Consider the following 16884-nt stretch of genomic DNA (forward strand, 5'->3'; position numbering starts at 1 on the left):
TCTTAGTTGCAGCACATAGGATCTTGTTCCCTGACCAGGGATCAAACCTCAGACCCCTGCATTGGGAGTGTGGAGTCTTAGCCACTGGACCACCAGGGAAGTCCCCAGTAGGCTTTTTTTTTTTTTTTTTTTTTTGGCTGTGCTGCATGGCTTGCAGGATCTTAGTTCCCTGACTAGGGATCGAACCCACATATGCTGCAGTGAAAGAGCAGTCTTCACCTCTGGAGCACCATGGAAGTGCCTATAGTCAATACCTTGCAATAACCTATAATGAAAGAAAATCTGAATCACTTTGCTGTACACATGAAACATTGCAAATCAACCATACCTCAGTTTTTTAAAATGATACTCACCATTTTAAAAAGAAGAAGAAATACTTGTAAAAGGAATCAAGACAGGAGACACAGCATTCTGCAAGACTGTAGTATGCGGTGATTAAATGAGCTCCACCCTCCGTGATCTCACAGCCTTAGCACAAGCTGTGTCCCCTGTCTGCAGCGCCCTCCCTTGCTGCTGCCTTTTTTTCTTAAGACAATTTAATTTCACCAGGTAACATAGTCCTTATAAAAACTTGAATGTTAGCCCAAATTCCCCTTTTCTGCATTTACCCAGTCTTAGTGGTTTCCTCCCCTCCCCAGAAGTAACTACTGTTATCAGTGTTTTGTGTTCCTGTTGTTGAAGATTTCTTCTATGTTTTACATGTTACGTGTGCATAAATGTATATTTCTGTAATTTAAGGAGATACATTTATGTTCTCAAATTCTCTGGTGCATCTAAATCACCTTGGAAGTTCTGCTGGCACACCAGTTGCAGGACCCCATGCCCACATTTCTGCTTCTGTCATGGTTTGGGTGTGGAGCCCAAGAATTTGCATTTCTAGCAATTCCCAGACAATGCTGATATTGCCAGTCCAGGGACCATGCTTTGAGAACCAGGCTCCAGGACTGGTTTTAAACCTGGGTGCACATTGGACTCTCCTGGGAAGTTTTTTGGTAAAAATTTAATGCAAATATCCAGATCTTACCCCCAAGGAGTCTGATTTAATTGTTCAGAAATGTGACCCAGGCAGTGAGGTTTTTTGTTTTTTTTTTTTTTAATTTTTATTTTTTGGCTGCCCCACGAGGCATGTGAGATCTAAGTTCTCCTGACCAAGGATCGAACCCCACCCCCTGCATTAGAAGCACAGTGTCTTAATCACTGGACAACCTGAGAAGTCCTGAGATGTTTTTAAAGCTCTCCAAATGCACCCAGTTTTATGCACCCAAGGTTAATAACCCCTGCTCTAGATGGTGAATTAGTTCAGGATGAAGACAATTTTTTATTCCTATGTATGTATTTAAATTTCTGTTCCTAATTAGCACACAGCTCAGTGCCTGACTTATGGTAGATACTTAAGAATTATTTATGGTTGGGTGGGTGAGTGAGTGAATGGAGGTGAAGTGGATGCTTGGTTAGGTGGATGGATGGGTGGTGGATGAATAGAGTAACCTATGGGCTAACCAGGTGGTACTAGTGGTAAAGAACCTGCCTGTCAATGCAGGAGATGTAAGAGACACAAATTTGATCCCTGGGTGCGGAAGATTCCCTGGAGGAGGGCATGGGAACCCACCCTACTGTTCTTGCCTGGAGAATCCCATGGACAGAGGAGCCTGGCGGCCTTCAGTCCATGGGGTCACGCAGAGGCAGACAGGACTGAAGCGACTTAGCACAAGGAACCACAGATAACTTCAGGTTGATATTGGTTTTGAATCCTTAGTAATGTTTCTTTGACTTTCCCTTGCCTCATTTTCCATATGTATAAAGTGGAGAATGAGATGTTCTGGGGAATAAAACAGATAAGGCCCATGCAGTCCTTAGCAGCGCGCCTGGCTTGAGAAACCACTTGAGAAATAGAAGCTATTGTTCGTTACCATTTAAGGCAAAATTGGATTTGAATTATATCCTGTCTTCTGGAAGGAGGAGGGAAAAAGTTATGGAACTAAGGAAGCAAAGCTGAATCAAGAAAAAGACTTTTTTTTTTTTTTAAATGCAGACACATTTTGCAAAAGCGGAGACTATAATCTCATTAAGGGTTTCCTTGGAGAGCTAAAGTCACCGCCCTGCAAAACAAGCAGGCTGTCATCTGCACTCAGGCTCCTGCACCTCCTCTGCCCCTGGGCGTGATGTGGTTTCATTTCCAGTTTCAGTCACCGGTTCTAGCCAGGGGCTGGCAGGTTTTCCTTCATTTCCCCCAAGCCAGGTTGAGCTGCCCAGAGCTTTGCCTGGATCTGGCCTGGGGAGGCACAGATCAACTTGACCTCTGCCATTTTGAAGCCTTTTTCAGCGGGCTTCCTGGCGGGCCGCCGCCCCCAGAATGACCTCTACCTGTGTGGTGTACATGCTGGACTCCGCACACAGTGCTCCCTCCTGCGGTCGCTGCCGCTGGTCTCGATGCGGCTTAACGCACCCACAGGAGGGGGGTGAGCTGATGAAACACAGACATGCACCTTCCGCAGCACAGACCTGCCTCAAGACATCTCGCATTAGAAACTATCTCATCTCCTGGGGATCATGGGCCCCCTGGCGCCCAATTAGGCAACATAATAGCGGTGACTGCCTTCAGAATCATTAGTTTCTTAATCCTCCCAGTGAAAGGAGAGGTTTAAAAAAAGAAAAATGTATGAATATTCAAATTGGGCTTACAATGAGAAGTGGATTAATCGAGAGCCCCAGGAGAATAGAAAGCTAATAAGAGCTCCCCTGTGTTGGTCAGTTACCATTGGGTAGATACCTGCTTTGCAACAGCCCTCCAGGGATGAGATGGTGCCCCATTTTATGGATGTGGAAACTGAGGTTTAGGGAAAGGAAGTGATGGACTCAGGGCCATACAGTTATAGTGCAGCAGAGTCAGGGTTTGAATCTGGCTCTGATCCCTTTAGCCCATGTACTTTCTTTGGAAGGAACAAGAAGACAACAAATTATGAGACTTGAGTTGTAAATCTGGCCCACAGTAGGTGCACGGTAAACATTGTTGAATGAATGAACCAACTGTGTCTGTCCGTGGGTAAGTTACATCACACAATCACACACACAGTCACACATGTGCACTCACACACACAGACCCCAGCTCTAGTTTCCTCATATTACATTAGATCATTTATATTCCCTTCTTGGCCCCGGTATGCATTTGAGTTTGTGACTTCTGGAATGAAGATTTATTTTTACGAAGCCGGAATTGGGACTTCTTAGTAATTTGCAATTCCTTGTTAGCCTGTGCTCTAAACTCTCACTGCTCGAAGTGGGGTTTCCGGGCCTGCCGTGTCAGTGTTACCTGGGAGCTTCCTTGACCTACAGACTTGAAGTCTGCATTTTAGGAAGCTCCCCAGGCGAGTCCTGAGCATCGTCGTGTTCCAGGCGCTCTTCTCGGTATCCATTCCTTCTCCACCTTGGTACAATTGTAGTTAGGTACTTTACCGGTGTATTTGTTTACCATCAGTCTCCCCAGCTGAGTGGGCTCCCCTGGTGGCCCAGACAATAAAGTACCACCCGCAGTGCAGGAGACCCGAGTTCAGTCCCTGGGGTGGGAAGGTCCCCTGGAGAAGGGCATGGCTCCCCACTCCAGTATCCTTGCTTGGGGAATCCCGTGGACAGAGGAGCCTGGTGGGCTACAGTCCACGGGGTCGCGAAGAGTCGGACACGACTGAGCGACAGACACTTCTCTTTTCACTCCCTTGCTAAACTGGAGCATCCGTGAGTATAGGAACCCTGACTGTTTTTGCTGATTCTTGTAACCCATTACCTCCTAGCATATACCTGGCATGTGGTGGTGAATGAATGAATGAATGAGGTCACCCTGAGGCTCTGGCTATCTGTTTAGCTAATCCTTCTCCCTTCACCCGTAGGAAGCTGGGGAGGAAGAAGGGACTTAGAGCTTTCAATTCACAAATGAAGGAGGCTCTCTGCTCCCTCCCTTGAGAGCCAGCTGCCCCAGTTTCTGTATTAACCACATCATTAACCTTGGCATAAATAGATTTGGCTACAGAGTCAGGTCACCAGGGCGGTTTTCACCAGTGGCAACGTGGGTTTAGTGCTAGTGCTAAGTTGCGTCCCACTCTTTGCAACACTGTGGACCACAGCCTGCCAGGCTCCTCTGTCCATGGGATTCTCCAGGCAAGAAAACTGGAGTGGGTTGCCATTTCCTCCTCTGGGGGATCTTCTCAACCCAGGGATCGAACCTGCATCTCCAGCATCTCCTGCATTGGCAGGCATCTTCTTTATCACTAGTGCCACCTGGGAAGCCCCAACGTGGATATAAGTCACCATCAACGTGGATATGCCATCAGTGATTCTGCCACTGACCCCAGTCTTGTCCATCATGGCATGCTCAGTGGCACAGCCAAGTCTGAGAACAGAACACTGTGGTCAGTGGGAAGGGCATCTCCACCTTCCAGGCTCTGGATCCCACCAGCATCAAAGGACTGATGCTGTGACAGCCTGTGGGGTCTTCACCACCCTTGGGGCTCACTTGCGAACAAGAGTTAACAGGTCTTCTGCTCCTGTGCTAAGGGTCCCATGTTTGTGATGGGGCGACCAGGGGCAGTATGACCACCTCGACTGCCAACATGCACCCTGGGTCTGGGACACTGGCCTCATGGAGAGACTCGTGACCGCAGTCCACATTATCCCTCTGGCAAGCTGGGGTTCAGTGGGCGTGCTGCTGTCCAGAGGGTCATGCCTACACCCAGGGGCATTGCCAAGTCTGTGGGCCAGACCATTCCTGAGCTGCATGGGATGCTGTCTGGCATGGTCTCCACCCCAGGTAAGTCTAGCTCTGACTTACCATTTGGAGAAAGCTGTCACATACAACAGCAGCCAGAGAGTGGTGACTCTGGGGGTCCCTGAAAGGTGTCCAGGGCTACCCTGAGGACCAGGCTTTTCCTGCGACTTGAACAATAATGCCCACTCTTCCACCTTTCATGCTGGGGCTGGCATTGCCTGCATGACCACTCCATCAGGCCCTTTCCTGATACTCAGACGACGTATGGCTCCAACTGCAGCTGGGCCTCCTGGTCCACAGGACTAATATCCCTGGACCCCAGCAGAGGAAGAGAGAGGCTCTCTGCTTTTGGGGAGTCCCTACCCCACCTCTGCACCCAAAGAGTTGAGCGTGGCCGCCCTTGACACAGTCCCACTCCAGGGCCCGCAGGACGGGAAGGAACTTAAGGACCCAGTGACGTCACATCCCATCAGGATTCTCCAGGAGGTCCATGCCATCCTTACCAGGGAAAAAAAGGAAGAAGAAAGAGAAAGAGATGATTCTCTATAGAATACATTCATTTTCCAGGTTCCCAATTCTCCCAGGCATCTTGGGTTCAAAAAAATTAAATGTGATACCAGTTTAAAAAAAAAATAAGAGAAAGCCTGTGCTTTTCAAAAAGCACATCATTGGCAGAAAGAAAATCTCTTAGCATTGACTGAAGGCCTGTTTCTGGCTAGCGCAGGCTTCCTGGGGGCTGTTGGGGCAGAAGAGGGAGAGGATAGGAGGTTTGTACGGCCGGAGAGGGAGACGGGCCCGCGTGGGGAGGGCAGAGCGCGCAGCAATTCAGAGGAACGGAGGAGGTGATCAGCACCGCGTGAACTCACAAACCAGGGCGCAGAGGTTGCAGGCAGGGGAAGATGCTTTTTTCACATTTCTAGAATGCCGAGTTCATCTGAGCCCATGGGAGTGTTTCCATAGATTTTGATTTTTATGAATATTTACATGTTTATTAAAACAACTCAAAATGTTTAATTCAATAACTTATGTAGTATTATTACTAAACATAAATCACGTGCTTCCTACCAGTAATGAAACTGAGACTGTTTCAGAAGGAGACTGTCCTGGGGGAAGCTGAGGAAGGGGGATATGGGAGGCTCCGCCTGGGGCAAAAACCCAGAGCAGGGAAATTAGCAGTGAGGGAGCACCCACTGGAAGCTCTTGGCATTGGACCCCTGTTGGCCCGACTTTTTAGAAAGACAGCACATAGGAAGATATGTTATATTACAGTCATTGAGCATGCACACACACACACATCACATTCTCACATTTATAGCTGGAATAAAAGTTTTCCACGATTCCTTCTCGTGTGCTGTGTGGCCAATACATGCTGATGCTCTCCGTCCTATTTTATTTTTAAATTCTAGCTATAGCTCTCTAAGTGGACTTCAGGACTTGCCTCCTCACCCTAGTAGCTTGGGACTCAAACAGACTTTGACTCAGCCAAGGAAATGATGAAGGAAATGGACCTGGGACTCTCCTGGCGGTCTAGCGGTTAAGACTCCACACTTCCAATGCAGGGGCACGAGTTCCATCCTGACCAGGGAACTAAGATCCCACATGCCACAAGGCACAGCCCCCCCCCGCCCCCCAAAAAAAGGAAATAGACTGGGACTAAACAGCCTTAGGTTCAAGTCCCAGTTTCCATATCCGCAGGCTTGAGCAAGGCACCTTAGCCTTTGGAGCCTTGGTTTCCACATCAGTACAATCGGGGTGTCCTTGTAGCATTGCCATGGGAGTGAAGTGAGTTCAGGCAGTTAATACAGAGTCTGGCACGTGTGAGCTTGTTGGTGGGGACTGATTGTTGTTAATGATGACTGCCCTCGTGGGCTGCTGTGCCCTGCTTGGGAGGCCGAACTCCGGAGCCAGACCACCTGAATTCAGACCACGGATCTGCCCCTTAGGACCCGTCAACTTCACCTCCCTTCATCTGTAACATAGAGATGGGAACAGAACCCTCCTCAAGGTGTGGGGGGGGAGGAGCATGAGGATTAAAATAATGAATCCAGGTAACAGGTTTAGAGGAGAGTTTGGCATGTAGCAGGCACAAGGTAAATGATGGATAGAATCATCACCGTTACCATCATCATCATCTCATTTCATCCTCACACACCATTGTGAGATAAATGTTTTCCCCCATTTCACAGGAGAGTGCCCTGAGCCCCGGAGACTGTAGGTGATCTGCCCAAAGTCTCAGTGCTGACTCAGAGGTACAGCTGGGATTGCAGGTTGGTTTGCAAAGGGGCTCAGAGCTCAGGAGGGCGTGGAGTATTTCTCGGGAGACACAGGGACACCCCTGCCCCTGCCCTGCAGACCAGGGAGTGTGAATTGACAGGTTGGTACAATCAATCAACATGTCATCTAGAACTTGCCGGGGCTCCACGTTGAGGACATTGTGCTGTTTGTAAGATGACACAGCACAAAATCATCCCCCGTGAACTAATGGTGTTTAAAATGATGCTCTTGGCAACATCTCTCCCAGCAAAATTATATCAGCTTTTCATCATCTCCTGATCATTCCCTCCCAACCATGGTTGGAGGCTGAGTGCCCAGGGACACAGCCCTTGTACCAGGACCTCAGGCATCTTCCATCTCCCTCCCCACACTCTAGCTGAAGCCTCAGAGACAATCCAAGATGTGTCTCCCCTAAGTGCTGGAGCCAGCCCCACCTGAACCCCATGGACTGAAACTGGGGAGGGAGAGGAGGAATATCAATGTGATGTCCTCAGAAGAAAGGAAAATGGGTGTCGGATAGCCAAAGCCAACCGGTATCTGCCTTTCTGGGTTGCTGGGGTTGCCTTTAAAGCAAGGAAAAGAGTGGGTCTCCATCCAGGAGTAGAAATGGTTCCAGCTGCCATCTGGTCATGGGCCTGGCTCAAGCACATTCTTTCTGTCTCTTTGGCCTCCGTTTCTCCATCTGTACAATGGGTGGGGGGATGGATTCCACCCTGATGTTTCAAGATGCTATAGATTGTATATACACAGTCCTTCAGTTAGTACCTGGAGACAGAGCACACCCGGAGAAGGTTTTTCAAGAAGGAAAGTGCTACATTGGTGTGGCTTGGATAAGCTTGTGTGCTTGAGAAATTCCCTGACAGCAACTCCGTGCATTTCTTCCCCCTCAACCTGGCATCTGAAGTCACAGCTTCTGGGGACCATCCCTCTGCCAGCTCAAGTCCTTCAAATGTTTTTTTCCCCTCCAGGCATCACCACATCAGCTCCGAGTGTGTCCCAGCTCTTCGCAAGGTGAGTACCCTTGCCTTAGCTTCCTCTCACTCTCTCTCCCTTTTCTCCTTGGAGACAGAGGTGCTGGAGCCAGACTCCCTGGAGAGGAATCCCAGTGATGCTCTTACTGGTTGAGCGACCTTGAACAAATGACCCCCACTTCCCCAGGCCTCAGTCTCCCCATCTGGAAAATGGGGACAATGCTGATGTCTGTTTCACATAAGAGGCACTCAGAATGGGGTCTGGAATAGACTGTTCTGGGAGTGTTGGGTGTTGTTTTCTTCTTTCTTCCTTTTTTTCACTTTTCTTCCTTTCCTTCCTGTCCTTTCCTGTCATAGACTTTCTCTGTTCCTATCTCCCTTCTTGCTTCTCTATCTCTCCCTCTCTGTTTTTCCTTCCTTCCTTTCCTCTCTCTCTTCTCTCTCTCTCTCTCCTCTTCGCCCCATCTTTCTCTCTTTACCCATCTCGATCTTTTACCCTCCTCCCCCCTCCTTCTTCCCTTCTTCCTGCTCAAACATTCACCCAACACTGCTCGATAACCAAATCTCCTAGGAGCTCTGGAGACTCTCAAGATCAGTGAGACACAGCCCCTGCCCTCAGAGCGCTTCCAGGCTAGTAGGAAATGGACCAGTAGATCAGAGGTCTCAATATGGTGAACAGTACAAATGCTCCACCAGAGCTGCATCCAGGGGTCAGTGGGAGTCTGGTGATGGACGGGGCTTACCCAGGGCAATTGGGGAGCCGCCTTGTCTGCGCCCCGCAGTGTGAGAAGCCCCAGGCTTGGCAAGACAGTCAGCATGGCCCTCCTCTGAATGCTCACCTCCTCCATAGCTGGATATTCTCGTCCCCGGACAACCCCGGAGAAGCTAATTGTAAGGAGCACATTTTCTCAGCCTTCCTTTCCCTCCAGAAGATGTTTTGGGGGTTGTCAGTAGCAACTGAGGTCTGTTAAATCTACCTGGCTTGTTTTATGGCCTTGGGGTTAGAGAGCTTCCTCGTCCTCTCTCTGGCTTTTCATTCTAGCCTCAGTTTATTCCAAGAAATTCACATCGGTTTTGATGGGAAGCAAGAATTGATCATCTCAGATTTCCACTGTCTACTTCCAGACAGGTGTAAATTGGGAACATTTTCAAATACAATTCTCTGCTCAGTGCTAAGTCCCATGCTCTGGATGTGTTTCCAGGCACCTCATAGGGTGGGAGTCTTGACTGATGAAACACCTTCCAATACTGGATTTGGAGTCTCCAGTTCAAGCGACATTCTTATGCATCTTGGGACAAATTACAAAACAAGCAACTTTCTTATGCATCTTGGAACAAATTCCCTGACCCTTTGGCACAGAAGTTGTCAAAAAGAAAGGGGCTGAGAATGTCTTTTTATAATTCTGTGAATTTTTGCATCTGTCTCATACATGCCTTTAGGCTTCATATGTAGGAGAAACTGGAAATGAGAAGGTTTTACTGTATTAATGTCATCAAAATAGAATCAGATACAGGTTTGGGAATCTCATTACCATCTACTGATAAACTCGTGGTCAGATGATTAGATATAATTTGTTGCACAGAACTTTAATGTCTGGGTTTTTGACCTAAAGGGCCTGGGTGTCCTAGTGGAGTGGTTAAGGACATGGGCTCTGGAACCATGGTTCAAATTGTGGATCAGCTGTGTGCATTCTCTCTGCCTCAGTTTTCTTATCTGTAAAATGGGAATGGGAATAGTAACTGCCTCCAAGGGTTGTCACAGTTGCTATGAGATTTAAATGAGCCAGTACACATACAGTAATCAGGACAGTGCCTGGTGTACCATAGACCCAAGAATTGTCAGTGTTTTTTATCACAGGAAGGACTGTTGAAGACAGTGTGAGAGTTGGAAGACGTTCTCAAATCCAGCTGAATACAGCACCCAGGAGAGCAGACCCAGGCTTTCCAAAGCATCTGCTTTGCAAGAGAAGGGGGAAATAGGGAGTGTGTATGTTCATGTGTGAATCTCTCCTGGTTGGAAAATATTGGCAACTCCAAATTAAGAAAAAGACTGCGCTGGCCAAAGAAATCGCATCCGTAGATTCACCGTCTTGTCCCCATCCGGTTAGAATGAGCTACCCTTGACTTTATTAATTGCTGCCTGCATGATTGAGTCAGTCCCGGGCCCGTCCCTGAGCAGCAGCGAAGCTCCATGGTTACCAGTCCACGTGGGCTCAGGAGTCAGACTTCCAAGTTCAGACTCTGGATTTCCCGCTTTCTAGCCGTGACTTCTGGTCCCTGAGCTTCCGTTTTCTCTTCCCTAAAATGGGAGTTAGCAGGGCCTCTACCCCAGGGAGTTGATATCAGTATGTGATGTGACACAGACCACTTCAGGCCTGTGAGACACAATTCCTAGCCTGTGGTCAGAGCTCAGTGATTACTCGCGGTCATTGTGTTAGGGATGTCGTAGGTCAGCAGCCCTTTATTTACTTTTTTAGGATTTTTTACTAGTATTATTTATTTTGGGTTGCAGTGGGTCTTCATCGCCTTTCTCTGCTTGCGGCACGCGGGGCCTGCTCTAGCTGCGGTGTGTGGGCGTCTCGTGCAGGGAGCGTGGGCCCAGTGGTTGGGGCACGCGGGCCTTGTTGCCCTGTGGCATGTGGGATCATCCCAGACCAGAGATCAAACCCATGTCTCCCACATTTGCAGGCAGATTCGTAACCACTAGACCGCCAGGGAAATCCCTCAGTGGCCCTTTAAATCCTAGCCCTTCGTGGAATTGATTATTCATCTTGGAGTAAGAAGTCCATTTGTGTTCTTTGGTTGCAAGTAAGACAAATAGACCCCAGCTGTGTTCAGATACTCAGTCATGTCCAACTCTTTGTGATCCCAAGGACCTGGTCTCCCCTGTCCATAGTAGTCTCCAGGCATGGGGCGGATCGCCAGTTCCTCCTCCAGGGCATCTTCCCGACCCAGGGATCGAACCCACATCTCTTACGTCTCCTGCATTTGCAGGCAGATTCTTTTGCTAGTGCCTCCTGGGAAGCCCAGACCGCAGCTGATATAAGCCCAAAAGGAATTTTTTTGGAAGATCTGGAGTAGCTCACAATGGGATCAAAACTGGAATAATCAGGTCTTGAGGAAGACCCAGAATAGCACCGCTTCTGGGATCCAAGCAATTGGAAGGGAATAAAAACACTCTTTTCAGAATGTGGTTGTTGGAATGAATTATTCAGCCCAGGATTTCAATTCCCAGAATAGAATCTGATTGGATAATCTGGCACTCTGTGCCCACCCCATGGCCCAGAGCAGGGCATCTTGACTGGCAATCCTGTCAAAGCTGTATCAGTTGGGAATGTGTCTAAATAAGGGTAGATAGTCACAGTGGAATGGGCTGTACTGTAGTAATCAATAAACCCGGGTCCCAGTGGATTAACACAACAAAGATTTGTTTCTTAAATAAAACCCAGGGATCGCATGGACCTCTCCAAGGCAGCTCTCCCCCACAGGCTGACTTGGGGCTCCAGGGTGTAACCCTGCTGGTTCCGCCCTCTCAGCTGGTACCCTCCACAGTTGCTACTGAAAGAGGAGAGAGGGCAGAAGGGTTTTGAGGAGACGGTTTTATTGGCTAAACCATTGTGTTGAGCAGAATCCAGTCACATGGTTGAATCTGACTGCAAAGGACCCAGGAAATGTCGTTTTCCTGGTGTCCAGGAAAGGAAAATGAAATAGAACTTGATGAACATGTAAGTTGTCTCTTTCCTGGAAAGAGTACATGGTGGTCCAGGGACTAGGAACTAGTACTTTCATTGCTGGGACCAGAGTTCCCGGTTGGGGAAGTAAGATCCCAAAAGCTGCAAGGCCAAAAAAATAAAAATAATCACCTGAAGGGAAATGGTGGTGGTGGTGATACCAGGGGGGAGAGATGTGCTAGGTTGGGCTTGGAGACTTAATCTTGTTTCTTCCACGCAGACCTTGCCCGCGTGTCCCACCCGGTCAGCCTGCCTCGGCCATGGCAGCCTACGGCCAGACACAGTACAGTGCCGGGATCCAGCAAGCTACCCCCTACACGGCTTACCCACCTCCAGCACAAGCCTATGGAATCCCTTCTTACAGTGAGTACCTGACCAAGCCCTTGCTTTCCCCGGGATCCCTAACATCATGGTCTTCATTCTGCCCAAATGCTTCAGTTAAATGCAGAAAGAGGCATGCAGCCAGCCTGATTTTGGATTGTAGACAGAGCAGAAGGACAGACACTTTCAATACAGTTCAAGTTCTAGAGACTCTGTCAAGGCCTCTTTTGATTGCAAGGGTAAAAAACTTAACCCAAGCTGGCTTAGAGAAAATGGAAACTTAATGATTCACATACTGGTAAGCTTGGGGACAAGGCTGATATCAGGTATGGCTGGATCCAGGTGCTCAGAGGATGTCAGGAGGAAAATGTCTCTCTCCATTTTCAGATGTTTTCCTCTGAATTATCTTTACTTCTGCCTGGATTCTGCCAAGATAATCTAGAACCAAGATAAGGTGGCCCTTGGATACTTTTTAACCTATAAAATATACTTGACATTTGAAAAATTAATTACCAGTTTTTAAATGGAAAGTGTTTGCATAGAAATTCGTATTTCTAATGTCTTAAAAAAAACCAAACAAACAGCAGATGACTGGGCAGCACTGGGCCCACATTTTTGCATCAAAAGTAGGTAACTGTGCAAGGCTGACCCTGTTAGCCTTTGTTGGCCACAGTCCTCTCCTAGCCCTCATTACTCACTTAAATTAGCTGCCTGAAGACGTTTAAGCTTGCAACCCCTGGCCTAGAGGGAGAAAAAACAAATGAACTTTTAAAAATGGTAGGTTAAAGTGATTTCAAATTATGATGCATGGGATGAAGGAAGACAGGATCATGAAATGGAATAGAACAAGCAAGATTTAACTTAGGTTCCAGCTCCAAGTAAGGTCTTTTACACAAGGAGCTGATTCATCTGAGAACTGAAAGACAACCATTAGTAAGCATGGGAAGAGAGGCGTCCAGGCAGAAGATGCCTGGGAATCCTGGGGAGATGGGTTTGGCAAGCCCCAGAAGCCTAGTGGCTGGAGCACAGGACCGAGATGAGATAGGCGAGATGGGCAGAGTCTTAGCACCTGGGGAGGACTTTATTCCAGTGAAACAGGAACTTATTGGCAGGTCTATAAACATAGGGCTGTCTGATGCAATCTGGGGTTTTTAAAGATCACTTTGGGGCTTCCCTGGTGGTCCAGTGATTAAGAATCCACCTTGCAATCACGGGACATTGGTTCAATCCCCGATCCGGCAAGATCTCTCATGCCTCAGAGCAACCAAGACCGTGTGCCTCAACTACTGAGCCAGAGCTCTAGAGCCCACTCACTGCAGCTGCCAAAGCCCGCCTGCCTAGAGCCTGTGTTTTGCAATGAGAAGCCCCTGCAGTGAGAAGCCCCCACGACAATGAAGAGTAGCCCCTGCCTGCCACCATTTCAGAAAGCCTGCGTGCAGCCACAGAGACCCACCGCAGCCAAAAAGTAAATAAATATATCTTTAAAAAAAAAAGATCACTTTGGCTGCTGTGGGGAGATCGGATTGGAGAGAAGCAAGAGAAGAAACAGGAAGGCAGGTTGGGAGGCTGATGAAGCCTGGAGTGGAGCGATGGTAGAAGCCTGCTCGGGACAGTAGACAGACAAAGATAGACATATTCAAGAACAGTTGTGGCATTAGGAGTGACAAGTCATGGGACACGGGGTCGGGCATCCGTCAGAGACACCATCACTGAGATGCTGCATCTTAGAGATGCTCTATCACTGAGATGCTGCCACCCACAGTTCTCAGCGCTCTGTATCCACTCGTTCTTTTAAACCCCCACTCAACTCTCCAAGAAAGGTCCAACCATTATCCTCATTCAAGGGATAAATAAATAGAGGCTCAGAGAAGATAAATAACTCGCCCAGGGTCCCCCAGTTGGTCGCTGGTAGAGGTGGAGTTACACCCAGCGGCCTGGGCTCTGGAGTCCAGGCCCCTCACTGCTGAGCTCTGCTGCCTGAGCGCGCATTCCAGATATCCTGGGGGATTACCTGTGATGGACCTGAGCCAACTGGTGTGGGCATCTTTTCTAACTTCTGTCCCTCCTCTGCCAGAAGATGGTGATAAAATCACAGGTGAGTCACCCTGGCTGGCTGACAGCCAAGACACATGAAGCTGGATTATTTTTCAGCATAAAAGAGAAGCCTAGCCCTGCTTCCAGACAAAACAGGGCATCCGGTGGAAATTAATTTGGTCTAAAGTCATTTGTTAGTCTCAGTTCCTTTCAGAGGCTCTCTGCCCTCAGAATACAGCATAAGTGGCAAGGTCACATGCCCTGGGTTCACACCCCACCTCTGCCCCCTTGCTGGTCCTAAGACCCAGGGCGAGTCACCTTCATACGATGGGAGTGCTACTCAGTCTGGCTTCCTAACCGTTGTTGTTGCTGTAAATGGGATCATCTACATCCAGGATCAGCTACCTTTTTCTTTAAAAGGCCAGTTCATAAGTATTTTCAGCTTTCTGGGCCATGCAGTCTCTGTCACAGCCACTCAACACTGCCGTTGGAGCTTGAAACCAGCCAGACAATATGTAAACTAATGCGTGTGTCTGTGTTCTAATAAAGCTTTATTTACACAAACAAACAGTGGGCCACAGTGGGTCCATGGACCACAATGTGTCAGCCCTTAATCTACATTAAGGGCTTAGCTCACAGGGCCTGGCGCAAGGGAAACGTTCAATCAGTATAGTAGAGGCCAGGCTGCCTGGTATGTCCATATCACTGAATAATGACAGGTGGGCTGAAAAGCCCTTTCCTTTCACAACTGCCTGTGCCCGAGCAAGCAGTGTTTGCTCACTGTCTGGACAAACCTTGCTGAATCTTGTTAGGAAACTTTTCTCCTTGCTCCTTGGCAAATAGCATTATTACCTTTGTTTAAATAGCTGCAGGGAAATAATAACACAGTTGAGCAGACTAGAGGCAAGGAGGTCAGGAGTGTGGAGTATTTTTTTCCTCGATTTGTTATGCAAACATAATGTTATGCAACATTTAAGACATATGTAAAAGAGTAGCACTATAAATAACCATGAGCTGACCATCCAACATGAAAAATAAAGGGAGGTTATCTCCCTTTCTTGTCAGATACCCACATCCCTGGATTTGCTAATTACTATCACTTCCACTTTATTAATATCATTGCTCTGCCTTTCTTTATGTGGAATGCTACATGTGCTTAGTCATGTTCAACTGTTTTGTGACCCCATGCACTGTAGCCCGCCAGGCTCCTCTGTCCATGGGATTTTCCAGACAGTGCTGGAGCAGGTTACTGTTTCCTTCTCCAGGGGACCTTCCCAACCCAGGGATCGAACCTGTGTCTCCTGCATTGGCAGGTGAATTCTTTACCACAGTGTCACCTGGGAAGGCCTTATGCAGAGTAGAGGTTGGCAAACTTTTTCTGTAAAGAGCCTGATAATAAGTATTTTTAGCTTTGTAGGCCATACGGTGTCTATCAAAGACACCATATGGTGTCTACTCAACACTACCCTGTGTCTTGAAAACAGCCACAGATAATACATAAATGAATGGGTATACAGGCATGCCTTGTTTTATTGCATTTTGCTATCTTACAATTCACAGATATTGCAGTTTGTTGTTTGTTTGTTTGTTTTTTCTTTTTTACAAATTGAAGGGTTGTGGCATCCATGCTTCGAGCAAGTCTGTCAAGGCCATCTTTACAACATTTGCTCACTTCATGTCTCTGTTACATATTGGCACTGTTTTGGACTTTTGCATCATTACTGTGTTTGCTATGGTAATCTGTCATCAGTGACCTTTGGTGTTACTGTAATCGCTTGGGGGCTCCATGAAACAGCCCATATACGATGGCAGATTTCGTCAGTGAATGTTGTGTGTCCTGACTGCCCACCAACTGGCCGTTCCCTCGTCTCTTTCCCTCTCCACAGACTTCCCTGTTCCCTGACACACAACAATATGAAATTAGGTCAATTAATAACCCTTCGGTGGCTTCAAAGTGTTCAAGTGAAAAATAAGAGTCACACATCTCTCACTTTAAATTTTAAAAATGCCAAAAATGATTAAACTTAGGGAGGAAGTCATGTCGAAAGCCAAGACAGGGGACAGCTAGGCTCCAGCACCAAACACTTTGCCAAGTTGCTGTCATAATTGTCAGTGAAGTCGTGCACCATCTAGTGCATAAAATCCCTTCACACCCATTACTGAGCAGCATCAAGAGAAAGCAAAGAAAACCTAGACTTCAGAGTTACATGCTAATCACAAGACTCTGATTAAGTGGCCTGGTTTTCTGAACCTTAGTCTCCACATCTTTAAAATGGGGAGAAACTTCCCTGGTGGTCCAGTGGTTAAGATACCATGCTTGCACTGCAGGGGGCGCAGGTTCGATTCCTGGTCTGGGAACTAACTTCCCATATGCCTGCCTCTCAGTTTGGCAAAAAAAAAAAAAATAATAAAATAAGATGGGGAAAGTCATATTGCCTATTTCATGGGATTGTTGTGAGTACCTCATTCACAGCTTTACATATTCATACATTCCCTTTCTTTTCATCTCCCAGCAATCCTGCCAGTGGGAATCAGCATCTTATTTCATAAGGGAGGAGACTTCCAGACGGGGGTTGGAGGAGAAACTGTCCAGGTCACCAAGTAATGAAGCAAACCATCCTGGCTCCTGCCCAGACCACTTGAGTCAGAATCCATTGTTTTTACCACATTAAGCATTCTCTTTATTTATGGGGGTAAATGGGTGAGAAGGAGGGAAATCATAACTACAAAACCATCCCCAGAACTAGCAGTGTCCTTTTTTAAAAATGCAAATTTAAGTAGTATTGAAATACTATTT

At 47.6% G+C, this 16884-nt stretch overlaps 1 protein-coding gene across 2 annotated transcripts in view; it reads left to right on the forward strand.

The window, feature by feature from the left end:
• The window catches only part of EYA2 (EYA transcriptional coactivator and phosphatase 2), a 256976-nt gene that overhangs the window by 87457 nt on the left and 152635 nt on the right, over positions 1 to 16884 (forward strand). The window contains exons 3-4 of one of the 2 annotated variants that reach the window (XM_020887209.2): positions 7999 to 8041; positions 11953 to 12095. In XM_020887209.2, the coding sequence (XP_020742868.1) occupies positions 7999 to 8041; positions 11953 to 12095 (186 nt within the window). The remainder of the gene's footprint in view (positions 1 to 7998; positions 8042 to 11952; positions 12096 to 16884) is intronic. The other variant, XM_070472728.1, reaches the window with a different exon arrangement.

This window comes from Odocoileus virginianus, chromosome 9 (assembly GCF_023699985.2).
Source record: "Odocoileus virginianus isolate 20LAN1187 ecotype Illinois chromosome 9, Ovbor_1.2, whole genome shotgun sequence".
In the NCBI taxonomy this organism is placed as follows: domain Eukaryota; kingdom Metazoa; phylum Chordata; class Mammalia; order Artiodactyla; family Cervidae; genus Odocoileus; species Odocoileus virginianus.